This window comes from Cryptotermes secundus, unplaced genomic scaffold (assembly GCF_002891405.2).
Source record: "Cryptotermes secundus unplaced genomic scaffold, Csec_1.0 scaffold1009, whole genome shotgun sequence".
NCBI lineage: Eukaryota > Metazoa > Arthropoda > Insecta > Blattodea > Kalotermitidae > Cryptotermes > Cryptotermes secundus.
The window spans coordinates 984,434-1,009,742 of NW_019744133.1; the positions used below are offsets into that span (position 1 = coordinate 984,434).

Consider the following 25,309-nt stretch of genomic DNA (forward strand, 5'->3'; position numbering starts at 1 on the left):
CCTTCCATAACCTAAGCAAGCAGAGTCAAACCTCTGCTTAATGAACACATAATCATCTAAATAGGTTCAAATACAGCAACAGTATAAAACAACTCGCAATACAATAAACCAAGCAATGGCATTCAAAATGCCTGGGACCAAGACAACCTTCTTGAATTATTTTAGGTGGCTACATCATTCAGCAGAAGTTTTCCTCTACAGTAAGATATGTTTAATGAATTCAATCTTGTTCTTGCCAGATTCAAACTTACCTTCATGTCTTCCAACTCTGGTTAGCAAAATAAACCAAATCTTCTTGCAGTAAATTCTTCAGAATCCTGTCCCATCGATGACGTACGGTAAAACCAAAATTCTGTTTGTCTCAAGAAAACTTAAATTTACAAATCGCAGAAAACAAATTGCTCTCTTTTCAACAATATTCTACCGTTAAAAAGTATATTACATGCAATTCAAAACGTCTCTCTGCAAACCATCATTCCATTTAAAATATAAAAAAGTATAAAGGAATTCGGTAAAAAAAAAGCATGTAAATGGTCCGACATTAAACAAGATTTTTCAATGTCACAAATTCGTTAAGCAGAGGTTTCACTGCAATTAAACCTAAGAACATTACAAGACAAAAAATATATATCTGAAACATATGTTGTATTCCAACTCAAGTGTCAGGCTTTGGAAAATTTACAACCCAGCTCTAATCCTCTTACCCTTGCTATATAAATTACAGGTGTAATAAGCTTAACCATCATCTAATGTATATCCATATTTGAGATAGGAATGCTATTATCTTCAAGGTTAACCAATAATAGATGTGTACATGTATACATATATAAAGAACAGCATAATGCAGCAGCTTTTGGCAAATATAAAAGCAGCACAGATAGACCCTTCTTTCCAAACCTATGCAACATCCTCCAAACATTGCTGTTATCTATCACACTACATATATATCTTTTTAGATCTGTACTGTACTCCAATCTCTTTAAATCACCAGGGTATCAGCAGGGAATGCCCTATTCTCCCAAGTACCACTGTAAGTACAAGAAACATACAAGCAACACAGCTCATTGATGAACTGACTATACAATCCAAAATATTTGACTAAAGAAACTTACTTAAAAAATGTATACAACATTTACATTTTCAAAATGTACAGTCACCTCATATTCTGCACCATCAAACACATTCATGTCAATGACATGCCAAAGACAAATCATATTTCATTGTTACAGGTCCTTAAAATGTTTAAACATTACAAATTTGTGCTTCTGTTCACTAAACAAAAAGCATCTTGAACATGATTACACACTTTCAGAGTAAAGCAAAGTTAAAGGGTCCACATGGACATTACTTCCAACTCTATGTTAGTTTAGCTTTGGATTACAAATGCTGGTCATCAACATTCCTTAATATTTGCTATTCTTTGAAACTTGACTACTTAAATTTCTCTCTACAGAAGCAAAGAAATAACTTTCAATCAAATAATCATTGTAACATAACACTCAAAAAACAAAATCCACACAATAAGAGAGATCTCTGCCAGTGCAAACAACTAGAATAGTGAAACATGCAAGCAAGAAATATTAAGGAGAAACTTCAAGTTTTAATTCTTCCAATGCCAGACCAAGACATATCATATTTGCTGTGTGTGCTTATTACAGGAACAATGATATGTCATTGTCTATGAAGAGCCTGTTATGAAGTCAAGGAAGGTGAGACAGGTAGGGCATGTAGCACAAAGGGGGGACAAGAGGAATGCATATAGGATATTGCTGGGAAAGCCAGAAGGAAGGAGACTACTAGGAAGACCAAGATGTAGGTGGGTGGACAATATTGAAATGGATCTTAGATAGGATGGGACAGTATGGACTGAATCGATCTGGCTCAGGATAGGGACCAGTGGAGGGCTCTTGCGAACACGGTAACGAACCTTCAGGTTCCATAAAATGCTGGGAAGTTCTTGAGTAGCTGCACAATTGGTGGCTTCTCAAGAAGGGCTCAGCTCCATGAGTTAATACATAGCCTGTTAGAATCTACAAATAATTTAGTAAATCCTGACAGACGGCAGCATGTAAAAGGTGAAATCAATAGTGGAAACGAGTAGTTTACTACCCTAGCAGTAGACGGCATGTCCCTTCCTTTCTTTTTATTGTGAATTTCTATATTTGCCATGTGCTCAAGAAAATGGAATCTACCAGGACAAATGAATATATCAGTAATGATGAGTACACCAATTCTGTAAATGTAACGAGTAAAGGCGGTAAGTAAACTGAATTATGAAATAGCATCTAGATATAACCTCAGTAATGTAAAAACTAATGATCTCAATTCTGATGGTGATTGAAGCAGTTTGTTAATGAGAAGACCACATGTTTTGATGAAAATGAAAAAAGAAAAAAAATCATGCAAGCACTGCTGCAAACTGATGGAAATCATAATCCTCACATGCTAATTTATCTATCAACAATTCAAGACAGTTGATAATGCCCACCAGACCTCCTCAGAAAATCTAGAAACACCCAGCACAAAACAAGACCGCCTGCTTTTCATACCAAACCCATTAATCATTTACATTTCTCTCTCCTCTCTGAAACTATGGAATCTGTGACAAAAACAAGTAAATCAATTTGCTTCCATTGCTGCTTCTTTTGAATTGGGCATAACACAAAAGGCACAATCTTTCATACTGTGTGAGAAATTCATGACAAATTTCCTGGTTTTGTAATGTTTTCTTGTAATATATTTCAAACTGATCCTAAAATGTTTTCATTTTGTAAAAAAATTATATTTCTGAAATCCCTGGACACAAAGACGATGACCCTGGAGCAAGATTATAACCTCTGGTACACCATCCAGGTTTGCCAGCTCCACTACAGCTCCTGTCACTACCTCAGTACTGACAACTCTCTCAACAGAGTTAAATGTCATTCTACATTTACTACGTAACCCCCCAAAAGAAAATATTACAAATGGGATATCAAATTTTGGATACGTAATTCAGACATCTATTATTTTCTGAGGTCTCACTGTTACCAAGGTCAAAAATGTGAACATAATAAAGAATGGTCTGGCCTATGTTGTCACAAAATTACTGAGCACAGACAATTATGTGATAAAGGACTGCTTGGTCATCAATGACACCTTTGCCACTGTATTCCTCTAGCTAGCCTTTACAGTAAATGTGATGTGGGTCTCTACTTCAGGAGTCACAAGGCCCTCCTTGTATGTTGTTATTAAGAAAACAAATCACAGAAAAATCTTGTTTTGTTGTTCTCTGCACTTCCTGTTGCTGCAAACATGCCTACTCAGACAAGATACCCAGCAATCCATACTTTAACAGGACCTTCTGTGTGACTTTTCCCCACAAGAACCAATTAATTAGACAGGGAGCATAATATGGAACTTCATGCTGCAGGTGGTTTTGACCACAAGTCAAGCTATCATAACAAACACTCCCTCTGCACCCACACTGTTGACACAGGTCTACTTACCGAAAGCTTTTTCTCATAGTGAATGGACTGATGGATCAGTGCAGGGCTATTGTGAACACGGTAATGAACTTTCGGGTTCCATAAAATGATCTAAGGATATTTAGGTACACAATGGTACAATAGATATTTCTTGTTGAGACATTTCTTCTAAAGACATAAACCTTACAAGTCATGTGTTTCAATGGCATTCTCCAGAGGCTACATGAGCATCAAGAACTTGTGTTATGAAACTGTTTAACAAGTGGCAAGAAACAGCATGCCTCAAAGAACAGGGATGTAAAGATAAGCTAGTGATAACCAAAACAGGCCCAAGAAAATAATCACATCACCTAGGACATGGATGTGGCATACAGAAAACTTCCATCTGAAGAAGTCTGAAAGCTCTTAGGTTTCATCCTTACAAAGCATCAGTAGTCCATGAGATGATTCCTGCAGATCAAGTTGCATACATAAAATCTGTCACTGGACATTACAATTTATCCATAACATAAGTGGTGATCAAACACTTTTCTTTTCATGAGCAGTGAAGCTTGGTCTCATCTTAGTGGTTTTGTGAATGCCCAGAACATCCATCACTGGGACACCAAAAATTCGCACACATTACATGACCAAAAAGTGGGTGTGCGGTTAGTGGTCAAGGAATAATTGGGCTTATAACTTTTTATGACATAGTGAACTCAAAGCACTACACAAACAATATTTGGGAACTGTTCTTTCAAATGTTCACTGAAGAAGAGAAACACTATATGAATTTCCAAAAGCATAACACAACAGCCCACACATCACAACATTTTATGGGGGTCCTTCACAAACTTTTTGGTGAAAGAGAAATTAGAGGCAGACTACAGCCACCTCATTCACCAGATCTGGGTGTGTGCAATTTTTATGAGCGGGGAACTTGAAGCAAAAAGTGTACAGGAGCAGTCTCCACACTCTGAGGCCGTACAGAATGAAACTATGACTGTAATATGGAATCTTAAAGGTGAGCCATGGCTAGCGTCCCAAAATTTCTTCCACCAGTCCCAAGGTGCCAGTGCAGATGGTCACCACATTCAGCTATTTCTTTAAAATACAGGTAGGACAAAATCTTATCATTACCATTAATTAAGCAGCTGTGCCCATACCAATAACATTTGTAGAATGCTCCATGATAGAGCATCTGCTCTGGCCAGGAAAAGTTACTCTCAAATCCTGTTAAAGTAGGTGTCATTTACATTTAGTTCTCACTGTATCATAAAATCCCCACTATCTGGTATCCTAGAATCCAGAATTCTCTTGCAACCAGCAAAAATTACAAAGAAAATCTACCGTTTTTATACATAAACTTAAGAAATAAACTGCAATGCACATGTTCATCTGCCAGGCAGTAGTTCTTCCTAGCTGTGTTGACCATCGTCTTCCCTCACACACTTGCAATTACAGCAAAGGCAAGTAAAATTTGTGTTCACATCACAGCATACCCAAAATGTTTAATTTATCAATCCTACAGTGCACTTCATTTCTGCCTCCCCAGCCCCACTATGCATTTAATACTGTTCAGGCTTGTCTAGTACACTGCAATGTATTGGGTTTCTGTAAGTTTAGCTCATGCAATTGCAGATCCTTGAAACCAGCACATTTTGTTCCCAAACATACTGGATAACCAGGAGTTTAACGTGTAATGACTATACTGGAGGACTAATTTGTCACACAACACTTTACATATACCAGGATAAAGAAAACCCTGCGTAGGTGCACTGCTCCCAAAATCATGTGACAGAAAAATAAGGTAATGAGTCCTGTTGGGCCCAGAACTAAGAATGTCTGTACCAGCGAGGGCCAGCAGCAGTCTACCTAACCGAACCCTAAGTACTGGAAAAAGGTAATGTTTTGCATTTTCTCTAGAACAGTACTGCATATATATCTCTTGTACAAAGAATATGAAAGAAAAATGTCATGCCTCTACAATGTTACTTTCCATTTTATAAAGAAAGAACTTATTTTGAGAAGATATAATGCCACACAAAATTTCAGGACTGGTGCAGCACTGGTGCAAACTTGCCTCATAAAATTGCACAGTGGCTACATTGGCATTACTGAGGGCAGGAAATTAAAACATATAAAGGTGGCGATGGCCTCCAGTAGCATGAAATTTATATGAAGTTTCATAAAAATCTGTCAATTAATGCACAAGTTATTATGGAGTACAGAAACATGGACAGGTGATGGTTAGCGTGACACCATTCACTTGCCTTTTTTCGTGAAAAAAAAATAAAGAAAAAATGTTAAACTTGTTTACTCATAAGACATACATTTCTACATATTTACAGCGACAAACAAATTCTGTTATGTCTACGCTGACAGAAAAATACATCCAACATTAAACTGACTTGGAAACTGGACCATAAATAGGATGACTGTCACTGATATCAACTTTTATGTAAATGTAGTCAATGAACTACAAGTGTACACAATACAGACTTTGATAGTGCTGAATCTGGCATCTTTACCTAAAAATCTGAACCTTGTCCTGACACATTCAAAATCCTTTTCAGGCTCCTTGCTAATTCTGTATCATTACCATTACTATCTGTTAACACATACAAATATTCTCACTTTCCTAATGAATACAGTTCTTTCAAACTATAAGTGCATAAGTGTTATTCTTCTCAGGTGCATTAGCAAATCTGCAGAATGCCTATCAAGCTTGTTCCATCTGTCTAATAGGATGAAAAACCCATGGAACTGCAGGATGGATTTTCACAAAGTTTGATACAGGAGTGTTTTAATAACATTCTCTGACATATTCTAATTCTAGCCCAAAGGGGCCAAAAATAAGACACTTTACATAAACAACTATATGCATTTCAGCACATATTTTAAATTCCTTAAGTATTTATTGATGGAAAAATATTTTTAACAAAAGTTACACAGGAAAACAAAACAATATACGAAGTGTATGTCCCATACACTTTTTGCATAAGTCACAGTTTTTGAGATAATTAAAAAAAGGGACTCTATGAATAAATTCCCAAACTTCTACATTCAACGCTCAACAATGGCCTTAAACAAACAAAGATGATTAGTGAAGTCTAGGATACTCGACAGTAATTAAAGGAAGCTTCCTACCGCTTGATTTTACAGGTTTCCATGCAGAGGGGTGATAAGGAAGACAACTGGGGCAAGCAAGTCAGTAGTCAGCTGAAAGTTGGGTAGTGAAGAAAAGACTAGGAAGTTCGTGTGAAATGGCCATGAGTTAGTTGCAAGAGTGCTCAGTTGCAAATCAGGCTGTCAAGAGAAGACTTTATGTGTGATATTTGAAGTGTGCAGTTCAGTGAGACTGTTATAGTTCATGTGTTAAAATCCATTGCCATGAAATGGCTAGTGGACACTGTAATAGACTGGGGACACTAGTCTATGTGTCAATGTTCTGTAAAGTGTAGTCATGAGTTATGAGTGTATAAGTGGTCAATAATTGAGTCACCAATCTAAACCCTGTCATACCTCATACATGTGACAGCACATTTAATAAAAATATAATTAAGTGTTGCTGCTGAAGTCTTCTATTCTCAATCATGCAGGTAGATGATAATAAATCCTTCAATTTTTCCAACAGAATACCTCAATTAAGAAATCAGAGGTGTCAGTCTTCCAATGTAGTGTTCCATTACCACACACGTCTGAAGTACAGATGGTCTGCCATACTCCAGGAAGTGATTTAGGAGGTAATGTCTGGCAAAAACATTAATACAACACTGACCATATTTCCACCACTGAAAAGCTATGCAGACATATGCACATATCTGTGAAATTCAACGCATGGTAACAGTGGCAATGGTTTAAATTGGCATCTGTGGAAGTTGATATTGTAAATAGAAACGATGATGATAGTTTCAGGTGAACTGTAGCCACCACCAATTCTCAGTTCTTTCTTGCCTCAACTGGTCCTGTCCGAGTAAAGAGACAGATAAAATACTGCAAGTGATGAGGTCAGAATCATGCTTCCTTCACGTGTAAACGTAAAATTGTCCTTGAGCTTCTTTTCATTGCTAGTGGGGTGGGACTAAGTCCCTTGTACTGCGGCCACTTCTGACCTATTGTACCAGCCCTAGATGATAGATAGGTGGGGTTATTGTGGAGCAACTGGTGGAATGAAGATTGGCAGGGGAAACCGAATTACTAGGAGAAAACACGCCCCAGCACCACTTTGTCCACCACAAATCCCACTTGACCAGACCTGGGATCGAAGCCGGGCCACCGCGATGGGAAGCCAGCAACTAACCTCTTGAGCTATGGCGCGGCCCTAATGTCCTTGAGCTTAATGAACTAAGCACCATGTCATGAGGATGTGTGTGTGGGAGTGGAGATACAGCTCCACATTCTTGACTTCAGCATTCAATGGAAGTGACTGGACAGTTTCACAACCTGGCTGCTTTTCTCCCAGGGCAAGAGCCCCTGGCACCCACCAGAGAGGAGCCTGGGTGGGCCCCAGAGGTCTGGATGCTGTGGAGTAGAGAAAAATGTCTTGCCCCTGCCAGGAATCAAACTCTGGCCATCCAGCCAATGGTTTGCTATACCAACTGAACTACCCCATCTCTATATCATCTTCTTGCATGTTTCTCACAAGATAAATCAACAGTTCACTATTGGTATCCAGTACATCATACGTTTCTGAGCAGCGAAATCCCCAACAGGCAAGCATACAGTGATACATACCAGAGATTAAAGGAAGCAAGAACAGCTGTTCCACATAACAAAGAACATGGAGCACAACAGCCCATTACTCCAAAAGAGTGCATACTGAACTACCACATCACAGTCAAACAACCAGTGTTTGAAGGATGTTTATCAACTTGGTGAATCTGTGCTGTGAGTATGGTAAACTGCAAACGGTTTGTGTCCCTATCATTTGCTACATGGACACTCTTCAGCTGGGCAATTATGATCTTCACGTTCAAGTTTGCCAGTAGATGCTCGTGCATCACCACATTCTCATCATACACGGTTCATTATGAAGCACAATTCAACCAGGCTGGAAGAATTAACAGTACACAAAATTCCCACTTATAATCCACCATTTACCTTATCAGGACTACTGAAAGCAGCTGCCAACATCCATTCTCAGAGAATGTTTGGTGTGGTTCAACTGGAGATCTGCTGATTAGACCATTCATTTTGGAACATTTCACTGCCGCTAATTATTTGTACTCCCTGACAAATGAACTGCTGCATTTAATGAAAGATGTGCCTCTGGAGACAGTGCTGCTCTGGGGACGTACTCTCAGCATGGCAGCTCCGAGTTTTGGTCAAGCTACGCCTTACTTGAATCAGTGCTACAGTAATCAGTGCACTGGTCATGCTGGTCCAATACCTTGGTTGCTGAAACCTCTACACCTAAACTTGCCGGACTTCTTTTGTGGGGCTTTGTGGAAGGGAGGATCTATATGACCAAAATATAGATGAGAGCAGAAATCTTGCATCAAATTACAAATACTGGTACTTGCAGTCGAGAACACCCCAAAATGATATCATGGGCAGTAAACTGGTTGTCAAACTCAAACAAGACTATGGACTGAAAACGATGCTGCACATTTTGAGCAGTTAAGACATAAATCGTAAACCATGGCAACAAATACATCTGATTAATAATTTAATTTATGTTCTATTGCATACACCTAAACATCTATAGCTCCTCAGTGACTGGAAACAGAACCAATGTTGCATTAAACTTTCTTATTCAACATTACTTTCCCAATCACCTCTCGACGTATGCCACCCAGCATTCAATGAGTTTTATACATACTTCATTTCCTTTTAGTGTATACAAAACAGTGAATAGTGAAGCTTTGATGTCGACTTTATTTATTTAGTACAAAGTTCTGACTCCTCACTGATCTAAGTATCAATACCGAATCGATACAGATGGATTTAATATCTGTTTTATTGAAAGGAAAGACTTCATTGAGGTCCTACTTATACAGTTTATCCTAAACAGGGTATCTTCAAAAATGAGAACATCACTTTCCTCTCTCATATTAGCTATATTTTCTTTTTCTACAATTAATTTGAAGAACATGTATAATTCGTAGGCCTTCTCTAATTCCTTTCACAAAATGTGACTGTTAGTGTACACTATATATATCCGGTCTTGTTCCAAATATATGATATCTGCATGACACATCAAAGTGGTAGCAGTATTAAAAGCATTGAAAAGGGTGAGTGCAGATGTGTTATGAGATCCTCAATTTCAAAATAAGAACTATCCATTTTCTGGGAAGAACTAACCCTTATTTCATCTCTCTTGTATATAAAGTAAAAGTAAAGGTATCCCTGTAACAGACCTTGGAGGCCCAGAGGGTTGTTAGATGTTGAAGTTCCCACGTTTTCTAGACAATCGGCTCACAGACAGTGGTAAGGTTGTCAGCCCTATGCGCCAGCCGCCATGTACCCCCAAGAATATTCTTGGTAGTCATTTCTGTTAGAGGATGAGTCAACCCCAGGGTCACAGTGCGGCTGGAAGGATTAGGTAAATTGAAAAAATCCAATGACCTCATTGGGATTTGATCCCGCAACCTTCCAGCTTGTAGCAGAGTGCCTCAACCAACTATGCTACCGTATGCATGTATAAAATGATGAATCTTTAATTGGGTAATTAATACTCACATTTTATTCCTTCTTTAGGTAGCAGTATCGGGGTCATTCAATTTAGGACAACTGTATTCAAACAGATCTTTGTATATTTCTGTACTGGATCAACTTCTAACGAATTTCAATAATGTTCAGGTACTGAAGTTGTACATGTCACAAATTATCATGCCATGTGCATGTTTAAGAATCTCAAAGGTAAAAGCTCCATCCATTTGAGAGATCAGCACTAGACAGAATGATTGGTGAGCTTCACACTCAGGCTGCTTTACCACCAGGGAACCCCCACCCCTCCAGTACCCACTGAACAGGAAGCCGAGTGATCCCCAAAACCAATATGCCTCTTTCCAGTGTACTTTTAATTTTACCATTAAGTATCCAATGTAACTGATATGCACAATTCATGAGTCATATGTGTACTTTACTGTAATAAAATAATTATTTCATGTCTGGATAGTGCAATCAGTATGGAGAATGACTACAGACTGGAAGGCCAAGGGGTCGGAGTGTGAATCTCAGTAGAGGCAAGATTTTTCTCCTCTCCCTGTCATCCAGATCAATCCTGGGGCTCACCCAACCTCCTATCCAGTGGGGACTGAAGGCTCTTTCACCAGGGGTAAAGCAGCCGGCGTGTGAAGCTGACCACTTGCCTCCAACTAGTACAGAGGTCAAGAATATGTCAATCTACATAACCATTCCCCCATACATCTTCATGGTGTAGAGCTTAATTAGTTAAGCACAGGGACTAACAGACAAAATCTTATATGGTCTCAAGACCAAAATGTTCAACCACAGGTTTAGTCTACGATCTACAAAACGGATGAAGATTGTGGTCTTCCGAGGTGTATTGCTGTGCAATTCAGATAGAGCCCAGAGTTTCAGGGGAACAAAAGCAAGCCAAACAACAACCAGCGGACGCACGTGGCAAGCAAAGCTTAACAAAGCTTAGCTTGGCTGATATGTTCCTCTGGAAATTCTGGCTCTCTCCAAATTACATGGCATTCCAATACAGAAGACAATAATACTCTTCAAAGTCACCAACACGAAAACCTCAGATCTGATATAGAATTGAAATTTGTGATGCAGTCATCAAAAAGACATAAAATAATCATATATGTGGAGGCAATAATATCACCACAAATTTTAAAATACAGCCATCATGTCTTCCTCAAACTTACTGTTACATTATCCAGTATTTTACTATTAATGTTACTTCTACTGAAGACAAAAATCACATCAATCGGTGGATATTATTTTCAAACTTGATTTGGAATTATGAAAGGCTTATTAAAGAGTGACACATACATAGGCACGCGCACACACAAGCGTGTTATCAGACTAAAAGTGCTTCCTGCAATTTAAAAAAAATCATAGCGTAAGTTTTTACACACTTTCAGTGAATTTCTTCATACATATCTAAAGCACAACCATACAAAATAGTGAGAAAAATATTACTGGAAGCATTGCTAGTTCTTTACTCACCAAGAGCATACTGTTCAGGGTCATTCATGTTACTTGGCCGGACAAAGGCTTGACCTGGGTCTGTGAAAGTATACAAAGAATGTTATCATTTTAATTGTTTGTGTATATAGTGAAATCCCCACTTAATTAACTCTGGGATAATGGATTATCTTACATTAAATCAAGGTTTTCATTAAACAGGAGTTATACAAAATTAGATACAAAAACTGTTCAATATCGTGAAACTGCATTTACCACCAAGCAGACTTGGAATCTCTAGCAGGCAGTTCTATGTTCGGGATTGGCATTCAAAGGGATTAGGTACTATCCCAGAATGTGCCTGAAGGTGTAAACACATGAAAGATATCAATCAGCACAGTTGATCTCCTAGCTCCCAAAATCCTACTGTCAGCCTGCTCTATACAGGTGTCCCTCCCAACAGATGAATCCAAAATACTGTGGCATACAGATCTGTTGCTAAGCAGTCACTTTGTAAACAACAGCACTGTTATGCTATAGGCAAATAAACAAATACCCATTTCTATGCAGCCGTCGAGGTACTGTTGGACTATAACAATGGAAATGGTGTTTTCTATGTTGTTCGTGCCAAAATGTTATAAGCAAGGTCAGTCGAGTTCCGAAGTTAGAGCCATTAGCAGTTCAGTTGAGTGAAGTGATGTGAAGCAGCTGCTTGGTGAGTGAGAGAGTTCAGTTGTTAGATGAAAGTCAGCGTGTGCAGAGAAGACTAGGAGGTCAGTGTGAAATGGCCGCCAGCCTGGGACCCAGCTAGCTGAGTTGTCAGTTGACAAGAGGACCAGAGGGTGGGAAGCTGAAGAATCGCCATTGGTAGCTGCTGCCAGGGAACAGCTATTGGAGACTGTAATAGACTTAGGACACTAGCCTGTGTGTCAGTGATCTGTAAAGTGTAGTTCTGAGGGGTACATACAAGTTGTCAACAAATCCAATATCCAAGCCATATCCTGTCTAGAGTCACACACCCCAAAATATGTGACATTATCCTCAGCATGCTGTATGCATCTGTCTCTCTCCCAAAACACGAACCCTCAGCCTATACTCTTAGAATGGACCACATAGAAAACACTGCTTCCAACAATTCCTCTGTTGCTGTGGAAACACGATTACTGCGCTGATGCCTAGCAATGGTCATGACTTCTCGTCAAACTATTCCCGCATTAGTAATTTCACTTGTACTGTACTCTACATTTTATGGAAGTAAAACATTGTAGTGAAACTCCAATTTAAGGTTTCTTTTACAAGTACTGAATTTAAACACTAAACTAACAAAATCTTAAATGGTGGAAATATAACACTCACTGACTTGGGATACTGAAACTGTTGGTGAAAAAATTGATTCAGCATGAGCACAGAAACAGATAAGCTGCTATTAGCAATGACCAGTAAAGGCATACAAACTGAGATGATTCAGTGTACGCTGCAGTGATTTTAGTCTGTATGTCAGTGAGAGAGTTATAATCATTTACAGTTACAAGTTTGATCTATGCTGATGATCTGAATCTATTGGGTGATAATGTAGATACCACAAAGAGAAACACACACACTTTAACTGATGCTAGTAAGGAGGTTGGTCTAGAAGAAAACACAGAGAAAACTAAGTATATGTTGCTATCTCATCACCAAAATGCAGGGCAAAATCAGGACAAAAAGATAGGTAAGAAATTTTTTGAAAATGTGGCGCAGTTCAGATATTTGGGAATGACTACAACAGATCAAAACCTGATTCAGGAGGAAATTAAGAGGAGACTGAACGCAGGTAATGCTTGCTACCATTCAGTCCAGAATCTTTCGTCTTTTCCTCCGCTGTCTAAAAGCATAAAAATTAGAACATACAAAACTATAATCTTGCCTCTGGTTCTGTATAGGTGTGAAACCTGGTCTCTGACTTTAAGGGAGGAACAGAGACTGAGGGTATTTGAGAACAAGGTGCTGCGGAGAACATTTAAACCGAAGAAAGATAAAGTGACAGGAGGTTGGAGAAAACTGCATAATGAGGAGCTTTGTAACTTGTACTCTTCTCCAAGTAAAATTAGAATGATCAAGTCAGGGAGGATGAGATGGGCAGGGCATGTAGCACGAATGGGGGACAGGGGAATGCGTACAGGATATTGGTGGGAAAGCCAGAAGGAAAGAGACCACTGGGAAGACCAAGACATAGGTGGGTGGACAATATTAAATCAGATCTTAGAGAGATAGGATGGAATGGTATGGATCGGATTGATCTGGCTCAGGATAGGGACCAGTGGAGGGCTCTTGTGAACACAGAAATGAACCTTCAGGTTCCATAAAATGCTGGGAAGTTCTTGAGTGGCTGCACAATTGGCAGCTTCTCAAGAAGGGCTCAGCTCCATGAGTGTGAGTTATAAGCATTCAGTAAATCCAGTTATCAATCCAAACCCTGTATCTACTCCCTAACACATGACAATATGAAAGGAGGTTAAGCTACCAACTGATAAGGCATCCATTTCAACTAACACTGCTCAATAACATTAGAGATCAAGTTACCTTGAGAGGACGGTCCAGGCGTGGGCTCTGGCTCTTCTTTCACTTGTTTTGAATGTGACGCTGGTGCTGATTCCTGCAAACAAAAACAAAATGCATGTAACAAAACAAAATCCTTCACGTAACATTCTTTACCACAGATGAAATCAAGCTACAATTATACTGAATAAATATTCACATCAAACATTTTATTTTGATAAATCCTACCTTCCAGTATGTTATACCTCGCTGTCTGGTAAAAGGTTACATGTTTCTGATGAACATACTGCTTCCATGTTCAGAGACTAACAACAGCTGAGGAAGCAAAGCGGCATACACTACGCTAAGATCGTACTCTTCAGAATTGCAACCTGTCAGAACCTCAAATCTCACAGAGTCATTCTATTTTGCTATAGCCTCAACATAATGTGGCATACAGACCTATTTCTAGGCAGCAGCTGCAAGGAAGAAACATTTGCTGCTAGGCAACAGATTTTAATAAGCAAGAACACATGGAACGGCTCAATGGATATGCAAGCAACAATATAGGTACTGTTGGAAACAGGGTTTTCTACAGTGATCTGTGTAGCTTCAATGTTGTGTAGCTGAGAACAGCTGTAGCGTCAGTCCTGTGTGTAGCTGAGAACAGCTACACACAGCACCACAGAAAAGTCATCACCCCAACAAAATATACACCACTCCCACAATAAGTGCACACAACAAAATAAACATGGCATGATATTTTAAAACATTTTTAGTATTTTAAGTCTTTAAAATGCAAAGTGTAGCAGTGTGACAACAGGAAAGCAGTTTCCTCTACAACTTGTACACCTGACGATGACCAGCACAGCCAAAACATGTAATGTTCGAATAAGAGGAAGAGATGAATGATTCTGAAGTGTGAATTTTAATACACCAACGAAGTTGCACAGGAAGGGTGAGAAGTGTGAGTGCTGATTTAGAATACATACTGCAAAAGGATACTGCAGTATAATATTAGCCACACCTAATATACTTGCATCATCAGGGAAGTCAACACAATAAAGCAAAAACACCCATAATGTCAACCATGAAGATGGATTCAAACTGTATAATGTCTGGCTTCATTTCTTTTCCTTCAACCCTTATTCTTAACCGCATGATCTCTTCTCTTTGCATACCACCACATTCCAAGCCTCCACCTTCATTTCAACTGCAAAACTGACAATGGAACAGCTTCAACACATAACACGGCAAGCTAAAGTTACACTGTTTTAACTTGCCAATTGCTATTTTTTATTATGGCAAACCTGAAATAATCTCCACAATATGAGACCAGACATACAGACAAGGAACTGTTTCAGCTCATTTCAAATTCATCAGCAAAGTAAGATGGTTTGGAAACTCAATCTCTGCTCCACTCAGACATCTGTCTGATGAGACATAATGAAGAGTCCTATCTTCGGGGATATAACACAGTGTAGTCTGCTGAAAGTCAACTGACACTGGAGGAACATGTAACCTCCATCTTCAGGGTTGAAGAATAAACCACAAGCAACAAGCATGTAGCAAGTAGAACTCTTCATAACCACTGCTATAAGAACTTCAAATCCTACAGAAATAATCAGCTCATGAGGGTTATGAAACCATGACACATTTCTCCACCAAGCAGGTTGGCACAGCAGTAACACATATAGCTTGCTTTTGGTTGAATACCAGTTATTCTGAGATTTTTAATATTTTCTTCAGTCTCTCCTGACAAATTCTGAGCTAAGACATTAAGAACCTCATCCCCTACACCTCTTACATCTGTCATGATTAACTGTCATCCTTTCGTATAACTAAGATCTAAAAGTTTGTGACGATGGTGCATTGCTACAAGTGTTATGTTTTTGGACATTATCCATCGTTTTGTCTATTTAAAAAAAACGTCCTGTTTCTTTTTTTCAAACACAACGTTTTGGAGACTGGATTCTGTCCCCGTCCTCAGGTAAAACCTACTCAATTGGGTCCAATAGACAGAGATAGCCCCTATCTCTGGACACCTATGCCAGTTTCAGAAGTGGTTCATAAACCAAGCACAACACAAACCATCTGTGAGAGCTAAGAAAATATTCATCTATTGAAACTCCACACACATGAGGCCTTGCAGCAGAGAAGTATCTCAAATGAAATCATACCTGGAGAGAAGCAATACTCCTTGTGGTGCCAACACAAGAAAACAAATAGTCCCCACTCCAACTACACCTGATGGCACTGTAGTCTCTTGACCTCTGCTGTGATTACAGGGGTCCAGATGGGAGAGATATCCACACTGGGTTGACTGATCGGATGGTCCAGCAGAGACACATGGGCTGATTCCTTTATTTCTTGTATGAGGTATTGGGCTTGATCTGCAAGACCTTCACTTCATTCCAAAAAATGCTGTGGTCTTCCTCGTATGCACAGTGGGCTAATTTTGATTTTTCCAGCAAACCCTGTGTCAGGTTATATTTGCGATCCCTAATGCGTACTTCTAGAGGTCTGCTTATTTCGCCAATGTAACATCTGCCGCAGTCGCATGGGATGCTATACGCACACTGCTTCGCCTGCTGGGCATCTCTTAACAGGTCCAGTTTTTATCAATGTCCCACGGAGTTTATGTTTAGTTTTGAAAATGGTTCTGAGTTGGAAACGGTTCCCAATACGTCTGATTTTCTCAGAGATAGCCCTGACATACGGGATGACTACAGTGCCCTGGTTTGTTCTATCCGAAGAGGGACAATTTCTTGCCAATGGCTTCATTACAGAGTCCACGGATTCTTTTGGATATTCACGATCAGATCATGTCTCATGTTTCTAATGCTGTTGTTAAAATCCTTCTGGTTTTGACATATGACCCTCGTTCAGTTGACCAAACTATGAACGACTCCCCTTTTTACGTGATGTGGGTGGTTGGACTTGAAGTGAAGATAACGACCAGTAAGAGTAGGCTTTCAGTACACTTTGGTGGTCAGTTTTGGAGCCTGCTTCTTAATGAAAACATCCAAGAATGGAAGTGCATTATTAGCCTCAACTTCCACAGTGAATTTGATGGTAGCCCTGATGTTGTCGATATGTTGAAGAAATTCCTGTAACTGTTCTGGTCCATATGGCCATATCACAAATGTGTCACTGACGTATCTTAGCCATTTTGAGGGTCTGTATTCTTCTGTGTCCAACGCCATTTCTTCAATATGCTCCATGAAAATATTACTGACCACCAGAGAAAGTGAGTTTCCCTTTGCCATACCTTCTTTTTGCTGGTAGAACGTATCTTCAAAATGGAAGTACGTGGTTGTTAAGCAGATGTCCAGTAGTTCCATCCCTTCTTCAACTTGTAAAGGTGAGCTCTCTAGGAAGGCAGGATCCATTCTGAGTCTACTTCTTATGACTCATAAGACCTCTTCCACTGGTGCATTGGTGAACAGACTAACAACGTCAAAACTTACAAGGTAGTCTTCTCTTTGCAGGTTGATATCCTGTATTGATTTTATAAAGAGTTCTTTACGAAGGAGCCTGTATTTTAAAAAAAGCAGCAGGATGGTTTTTTAAAAAATAGACAATAATGTCCAAAAACATAATACTTGTAGCTCTCATACGTATAACACTTATATCCTCAGCACCTGATAAGACATCATACAGTAACCCAAGGGTTCTCAAATTCTGTGATACTGCAATCCCCCAAAAACCATACATCAATTTATGTAACAACCCATCTCTGCTAGTCAGCAAAAAGTACACTTCTGCACATTGTTGCAGGTCTCTATTAGGCTGTATGGCAGCAGCTGGGGCGTAAAGAGTTGTTCAATGCCTCCACGTCCTCAGCCATAAAATGATCCTATATGGTGATGAAAAAATTTGCAAAATCTTTCACCAAATGCAGCTAGATTTTTTAAAAGAACCTTTTTAAACCTTTACTAATGAGCAAAATTGTGTATGGATACAACTGGGTCTATATATTAATTCAAAAACTTGGCAACCCCCCTTACAGCAGACAGTGTACCAGAGTTTGAGAAACCACGCATTAAAAAAAAATACAGTGACAGTGTCTCTACAAATAAGTGAATTTTAACACAAAAATGAGGATAATCTGAAACTGAGAAAACTTAATAATGAGATTACTGACGTAGGATTGTTAAAGTTTAACATTAAATGACAGAAAGGTGGAGTGAATGTAATAGAATTCAAAATCTTTTCTTTTATTTCACTTTCAGTAGGTGTGGAGTACTGGAAAATTATTATATTAAGTTTCATGTTTAAATACATACTCTGCCGAGTCTGTTACAATACCGAGTATGAAATATCTCTAGAGGGATATTTTGTTATGAATTATTTCACATAAAACTAAAGCAGAGTCTAGTAATTTCTGTTCTAGACGCCAAAAATTATACTCTCTAATCCTGACAATGAATGAGCAGACAATATGCAATTAATAGCCTTCAGCCACCACCTATGAGAACAAAACTATACTTCCTCCATATTAAGAGTACCACCATGAACCATGTACGAAGCTTGGATCGTATATATATGTTTGTCTACTTTGTTCAGCAGTCAGTAAATAAGACACCAAAACTAGAATATGCTGCCAAAGTAGCAAGTCTCCCAAAGAAATCTGTCCTTCAGATACTTGATCAGAATTTACTTCCTTGAGGATTTCTTGGAAGCATTCTAGCAGCTCTGAAAATGAATCTCATTATCAGCTTAGTCATGACTGTTCACTCTCTGGATATATTTAAACACACCAGGAAACAAGGAGACTCAATTTCATGCATCACTTCCCTGAAAAGTGTTTTCCAAGAAGTGCAACTGCACTGTCTTGCTTAAAGTCCTCACAGGACAATAAAAGAATAGTTTATTCAAAGTGGCATAAAGCATCTTAATGAACAATGTTACAAATGCAGATAATTAAACTGCTGCTACTCAATGTCTGGCACATTTTTATAGCCTTCACAAGAAAAGGGAAAAAGACATAGGGAACACCAAGCGAAACCATTACTGACTCATTTTTTGGTAAATATTTAACAAAAAAGAAAAATTTTAAAAAATACTGAGTGAAATAGAAGGTATAAAAATAAAGTGATAGGGCCAAAATTATGGTGGCAACATTTACCGGCCACAGCTATCTGCATACATGACAAATTTCATTCATTCAGCAAACTCCTTAGTATAACACCAGTATGTTTCATGTGACACGAGGTTTCATCACTATAAATATTGTAAATAACACATTGCAGTTGCCATTAGGTCATGCCATAGATCAGCAGTCAATCACCGGCCCTCCACCGCAGAGGCCTGGGGTATTCCATGTGGGATTGATGAAGGACAAAATGATATTGGAGTCGAGCTTCTCTTGCAGCAATAAGGTTTTCCTTTGCTAATTATCACTCTATCAATGCTCATATTATAACCAAGGATGGTACAACAAGACCATTTAAGGCCACAGTACCAAGGGACTCAGTCTCACCTCCTTCCTACAACTTTATCATCATTGCTGGGCATGAAATGATCTAATGATGATTAATGTGAAGAGTTCAGATATAAAGGATTTATTCCAACAAGATCCAAGTAACACTAATATTTTCACAACACAGGATAATGACCTATTCCAGCATATTTATAAATTTTCAGCATCTCCAAATACAAAAAAGTGTATTTTGGAATTCTCTGTCTGCATGAATGTGTGCCTCGTTAGCACCTGAACAGTTGGATGCATTTTATTCATATCTGATATTTAAAAGATTATCCACTACACGTCGAGACCCAGTTAATATGAACATTCTAGCTCCAAAAATACTGTCCCTTCAATTCAGCCCAAAAACAAAACTTTGTCTTGAAAATGCTTTGAACGATTTTGATCAAATTTCAGTAATATGGAGACCATATCTCTAAACGGAACTGAAACTCTGTGTACCAGCGAGGGTCTAAATAAATCAGTTTCTCGAGCTGAACTGAACACAAGTCAGCCTCTGCTGCCTGTAGAAACCTGCAGAAGGTTGCGGATGCATGTCTGGTGTCTGATGCAAGATTACTGGATGTGACAGACTAGTGCACGGCCAGATTACTGAGACTGCACTGTAATAGTACATCTTCCAGCAGCCGAATGCACATGAGAAAGTGTGTACAACACCTTTACACAGACTTTTGTTCATGATTTCCATTACACCCTTGGATGAAGTTGCTTCTATTCTCATAGAGTTATTGGCTTTGAGTTTTCAAGGACTGGAGAAATTCTTTATTGAGAGAAAATTTTACTTGGAAGATGCCTTGGAGCCTGAGGGTTGTCACCAGCTATCCTTAAATTCTCCTCATAAAAATACTCTTCCATCAAGAGTATCACTGTGCTGCATTATGATAATTACTATGGTTGTTGCTGTTGTTATTTGTAAAGAAATAGCCAGCAAAACTCATTGGTGAATGGGTTATCAGAACTTTCCAACAGTAATATCATTTTAGTTAGTAATTCCATGTTGTTGATGTCATCTTCACATTAATTTCTTATTGATATTTGTCAAAAATCTAGAAATGTTCTATTCTCTAAGCACAACTTCATAACCAACAAGAAACAGAACGTTGATTTACAAACACCGACAGCGCTTAGGAAACGAAAATACAAAATTTGTATATATAAAGATGATCTCAATGTTTGCTAGCAAAAGCAAGTCTCTGCCGTACTATAAAGCAGCAGTACTACCAACTTTGCCATACGGAACAAACCTTGAACAATTAAAGCAGGTAACATATACAAATTACCATCAATCAAGATGATGTACTTAAAAACTGTTATTGGCTACAAAGAATTATACCATATTCAAAATTCAGATACTAGCAAGACAACTGAAAATATAGTCAGCACAATGTAAAATGGATAAACACAAAGAAAAGTGGATGGACTATTTGGATAGAATGACTGATGAAGGGATATTACAACATATTCTGCAAAATTAGGAGTGAAAGTTGAGGTGACTATGAAAATTACACTGTCTTCTGGGTTGTGACGCTGTGCATTTAGGTAGAAAGGTACCAATGATTCACAGGAATCTGATGCCTCATAACGCCCATCTTAAGATTAGAAGATCTATAGAAATACAAGGAGCTCGAATGAGACGGAAATTTAACAATACTGTAAATACAGTGAATGTTCTGGCTGCAATCAATGCACAGCTTGCCAACATGAAAATCAAACAGGCATTCCAACAGGTAGGGTAGAGATGGAAAATTCTGCTTGGTCAGATTTGTCATACTGTCTGAATTTCATTGCAATGAGATGTACAAAACTATCCCTGTAACAGGCTGTGAAGGCCCTTAGGGTTGTGGGACATCAGGGGTCCCACATTCTCTAGACAATCGGCACAGGGATGACAGTAAGGTTGAGATACACAATTCAACAGCAAATGACCATAGTTTAATGCATCACAAGAAAGGAAACTCATGGAAAAGCGTATTCAGAAACTGATTTCTAAATACACACAAGCATGAGTTCTCACAAAGTTGTGTATGCAGAAGCTTGTCAGAAAGTGACAGTCTGCGGGTTCCATTCTGACATAAACAGATAATACAGCTTAAGGTATTCACACAGAGACACCAATCCTCATAAATCTTAAAGACATATCGCACAAGAAAATTATGTTTTGTTGGGATTAATATTCAAAGCCACAAGACTAAAAGTTTCACCTATAAAAAACAAATAAAAAAAGACACTTCCAACACATTCACTGCAAAAATGGCCTTAAAGTCAATTCATTTGTAAGGCTTTGATAATAATAGCCTCAACCTAAGTCAATTTAGCACATGTCTCCATTTGATTTACATAAAATCACACTATATCCCATGACCTCTGAACAGAGGTCCATAGATGGGTCACTCAATTCAGCAAGCATTACCAATTGGATGGTACTTTTTCTCTCTTTTATTTTCCCTCCATCAATCATTACATCTGTGACACACTCGAGGCAGCTCATATGTGAGATGTGACAGTTACACAATTTCACAGAGTATCTATAGCGAACAGGATTCCCTTTGTGTTTGTGAAAAGATTAGGAGCTCTTAACAAAAAAAAGCTGCAAAACTTGCAAATAACAGTGACTCTAATATCGATCTTACAGCAAATCAAGTCCATATGAATGATCACAGAAGACAATGAAGATGGCATTTCAGAATCATCAGATGGCACAGGTCAGCTAATATTTTCTAAAGAGGTCATAATACCTTCCTATTACTCTCCACATTCTTGGAGAGCGACAACTTGGCGCACTTGGAACATTTTACAACCCTAAGCAATAACTGTTGACAAAGAATCTTTTCAATCTGGAAATGTTCCAAAACTAGGTGAAACACATCAAGGTAGTATTCAGCAGCAGTAACACCAGCCCAAAACACTTATGCCAACAATTTTATCACAACCATTACATAAACAGTGTCAAACTTATAGAAGCCAGCTTTTGTAAGAATATCAGTGTACATAGAACTGTTCCTTGAATTCTTCTATGTGTGATTTATCTTACAACACCATCGGTATCTTAGGCTATGTGGCACTGAATGGTAGGATGATTGGTGAATGGTGAATTGGAAAGGATATGGAAGCAATCCTAAGCTAATCGAAGCATTATCCTGATATTTTCCTGAAGGAGCTGAGGAAACCCACAAAAAACCTGTAAGGGTAGCCAGTGTCTCAGCTGAGATTCAAACCAAGCATGACCCTATTATTGCTATCCATCCAGCTTAGTCATTCCTTCAAATTGTGATGTCTTGACTGAAAAACCTAAAACTATGGGAATTTAATGTGCACTTACCCCATGATATATAACAGTGGCTAACACCATGCTCTCTCAACTCAACAGGTAAATGAAAACATGTGTACATTAGAACACAGGGGGGGAGAGAGAAAGACAGCTTACACTGAGACACTCTGACCAAGGATAATCATGATTAAATTTCTCAACAGTCTTGCCCTTGTCTAAAAATGCCATGAAAGGTTGCCTAATGAGAAATCATGAACTCATTCAAATTCGTGTCACAAAAGGAAATAAATTTGCAACATATGTTGCAAGGTATAACTCAAATAGAACACCAAGGCGAAAACAAGATTCTGGCCCCCCACATGTGGAATTCCTATGTACCCTTAAGGGTGATACACTCTGTACCACACCTTCAAAATCTACTAAAGGTAATGTTCAAATTCTGATTTTCTCTTTCCAACATTTCCAAAATAAGGCTTGTTTCTTCAGACAGTGCAACACCTGTGCTTAAAACCCTCATATTTAAAGCGGGACCTGAATATAAATGCTTGGCAGTGGATATGTTGAACCCAGTAACAACCACCCCCTCAGTGAAAATAATTTAATGAAAATTTATGAAGAAGTTATGTAAAGACTGTACTAAGATAATCTGGAAACAACTCCTTATTTTCCTTTGATATGACAAGGACAGCTCTGAAAACAACGTGCCCAAAAATTCTGCTATTGTCACATCTGTATTCGTTGATGTGGGAATATGTTTACCTTGCTGTTGCCTAGCAACTGTGCCATTGCCTAGCAATGATGGGGATACAAAGACTGCAACATCATCTCAAAAGCCTACTTTTTATTCGTTCAAAAAGTGGACTAAATATGACATAAATATAGACAACCTTGAAATGGATGTATTACTCATGGTGTTAGAAGCCTTCTATTCTACAAACCACAATAAGTCACACCTTGTGCAGGCAAACTTAGGAAACTGGCATATGAGTACCAAAACGCGTTGAAAATGCAATCTATTACCTTTTAACGATGACATATTGGTCTTCATTAACGGTCAGCTCGTCAATAATTACTCTTGTTCACGTAATAGATGGAGTATGCTAAGCTTTAAAAACAAACAAGTTCTGGACCTAGACAATATAAATATGAAATTTATAAAGATTGCACCTGCCTTATCTTTCAAATGTTTATAACTGCTAAATGGGTCAACATAAAGCTTATAAAATGATCAAAGAACTAAATAAAACACGAGCCAATACAAGATGTTTAAACCATATTACCTCGACACCAACACAGACGGTATGACAAAGAATTATGGCAAACAAAGAAATAATCACTAAAATAGCTGACAACTGTGCTACTTCAGATTTTACCAACTAAACAAACTATTATTTACTCCTCGAAATTTAAAAAACAAAGAAAACAAGATGACATGAATACATATACAGAAAAAAAGATCACTATCCTACCTCTTACAATTTGTATAACTTTTGAACACAAATTTGAAAACTGGTTCCAGCCATAATAAATGGAAAGAAACTGTGATCCCTCCAGTATTTAAGACAGGTAATGGAATGGAATGCTCCAACTACGGAGGCATAAGTCTACTGAATTATTTTTATAAAATACAATCAAATTAAATAAAACAGCAGAAAGTACTTTAAAAGAAGAGCAAAATGGCTTCAGGAAAGTCTGTGCTCATAAAAGCTATTTCTGCAGTAACCCAACTAATAAAAAAGATGAAAGAATTTAACCTCCCTACATACAGTGCCTTCACAGGTTACACAAAAGCTTTCGATAATAGTAAACAGAAATAGGATGCTCCCACCGATGGGACTCCCACAACATCTCACATGAGCAAACCAGACTCTCTGTGATGAAAGAAATATTATGACTGAGAATGAAGGCAGAAGAAGCCAGAAAATAAGTTTTTAATAAGATATGGAGTGTGACAAGTATGTCCACTGTCATAAGTGCTATTTAATCCATATTTAGAAAATGTCATAGCTGAATGGCGAGACAGCAGCCTACTCCGAACTAATACCTTAACAACACTCCTTTTTGCTATGATCAAGTGTTCATAACCACATCAGAAGACTTCAGAAATTATTGCATCAACTATCTGAAACTGCCTTAACATTTCATTTGACTATTTCTAGAACATGTTACAAACTTTAATTATGTCAATAATAGAATAGCAATAGAAGTTATGATAAACAAAACAAACTACAAACCCGTAATTATTTCTGTGGAACAATTAAACACACACTGCTAAACAAAACTTGACACAAAACAATCCATACAATTTAAGCAGTACCACCTCTCCTATATGACAGTGAAAGCTGGAGATCAAATCCTCAAATGAGGCTCCTGAGGTCAGTGGCAGTCTACAGAATAATGAAAAACAAGCACAGATACTGCACAAGAACTAAATATATGCTCATCACAGTGGCCACAGGGTCTAAGGCATAAAATGTCTTT

The 25,309-nt window shown here is 38.3% G+C and overlaps 1 protein-coding gene across 6 annotated transcripts in view; it reads right to left on the reverse strand.

The window, feature by feature from the left end:
* Nucleotides 1-25,309, reverse strand: part of LOC111874573 (protein tramtrack, alpha isoform) — a 128,840-nt gene that overhangs the window by 30,798 nt on the left and 72,733 nt on the right. For all 6 annotated transcript variants that reach the window (XM_023870184.2, XM_033755507.1, XM_023870181.2 and 3 more), the window contains 2 exons: nt 14,115-14,187; nt 11,595-11,654 (listed from right to left, as the gene is read on the reverse strand). In XM_023870184.2, coding sequence (XP_023725952.1) covers nt 11,595-11,654; nt 14,115-14,187 — 133 coding nt within the window. The remainder of the gene's footprint in view (nt 1-11,594; nt 11,655-14,114; nt 14,188-25,309) is intronic.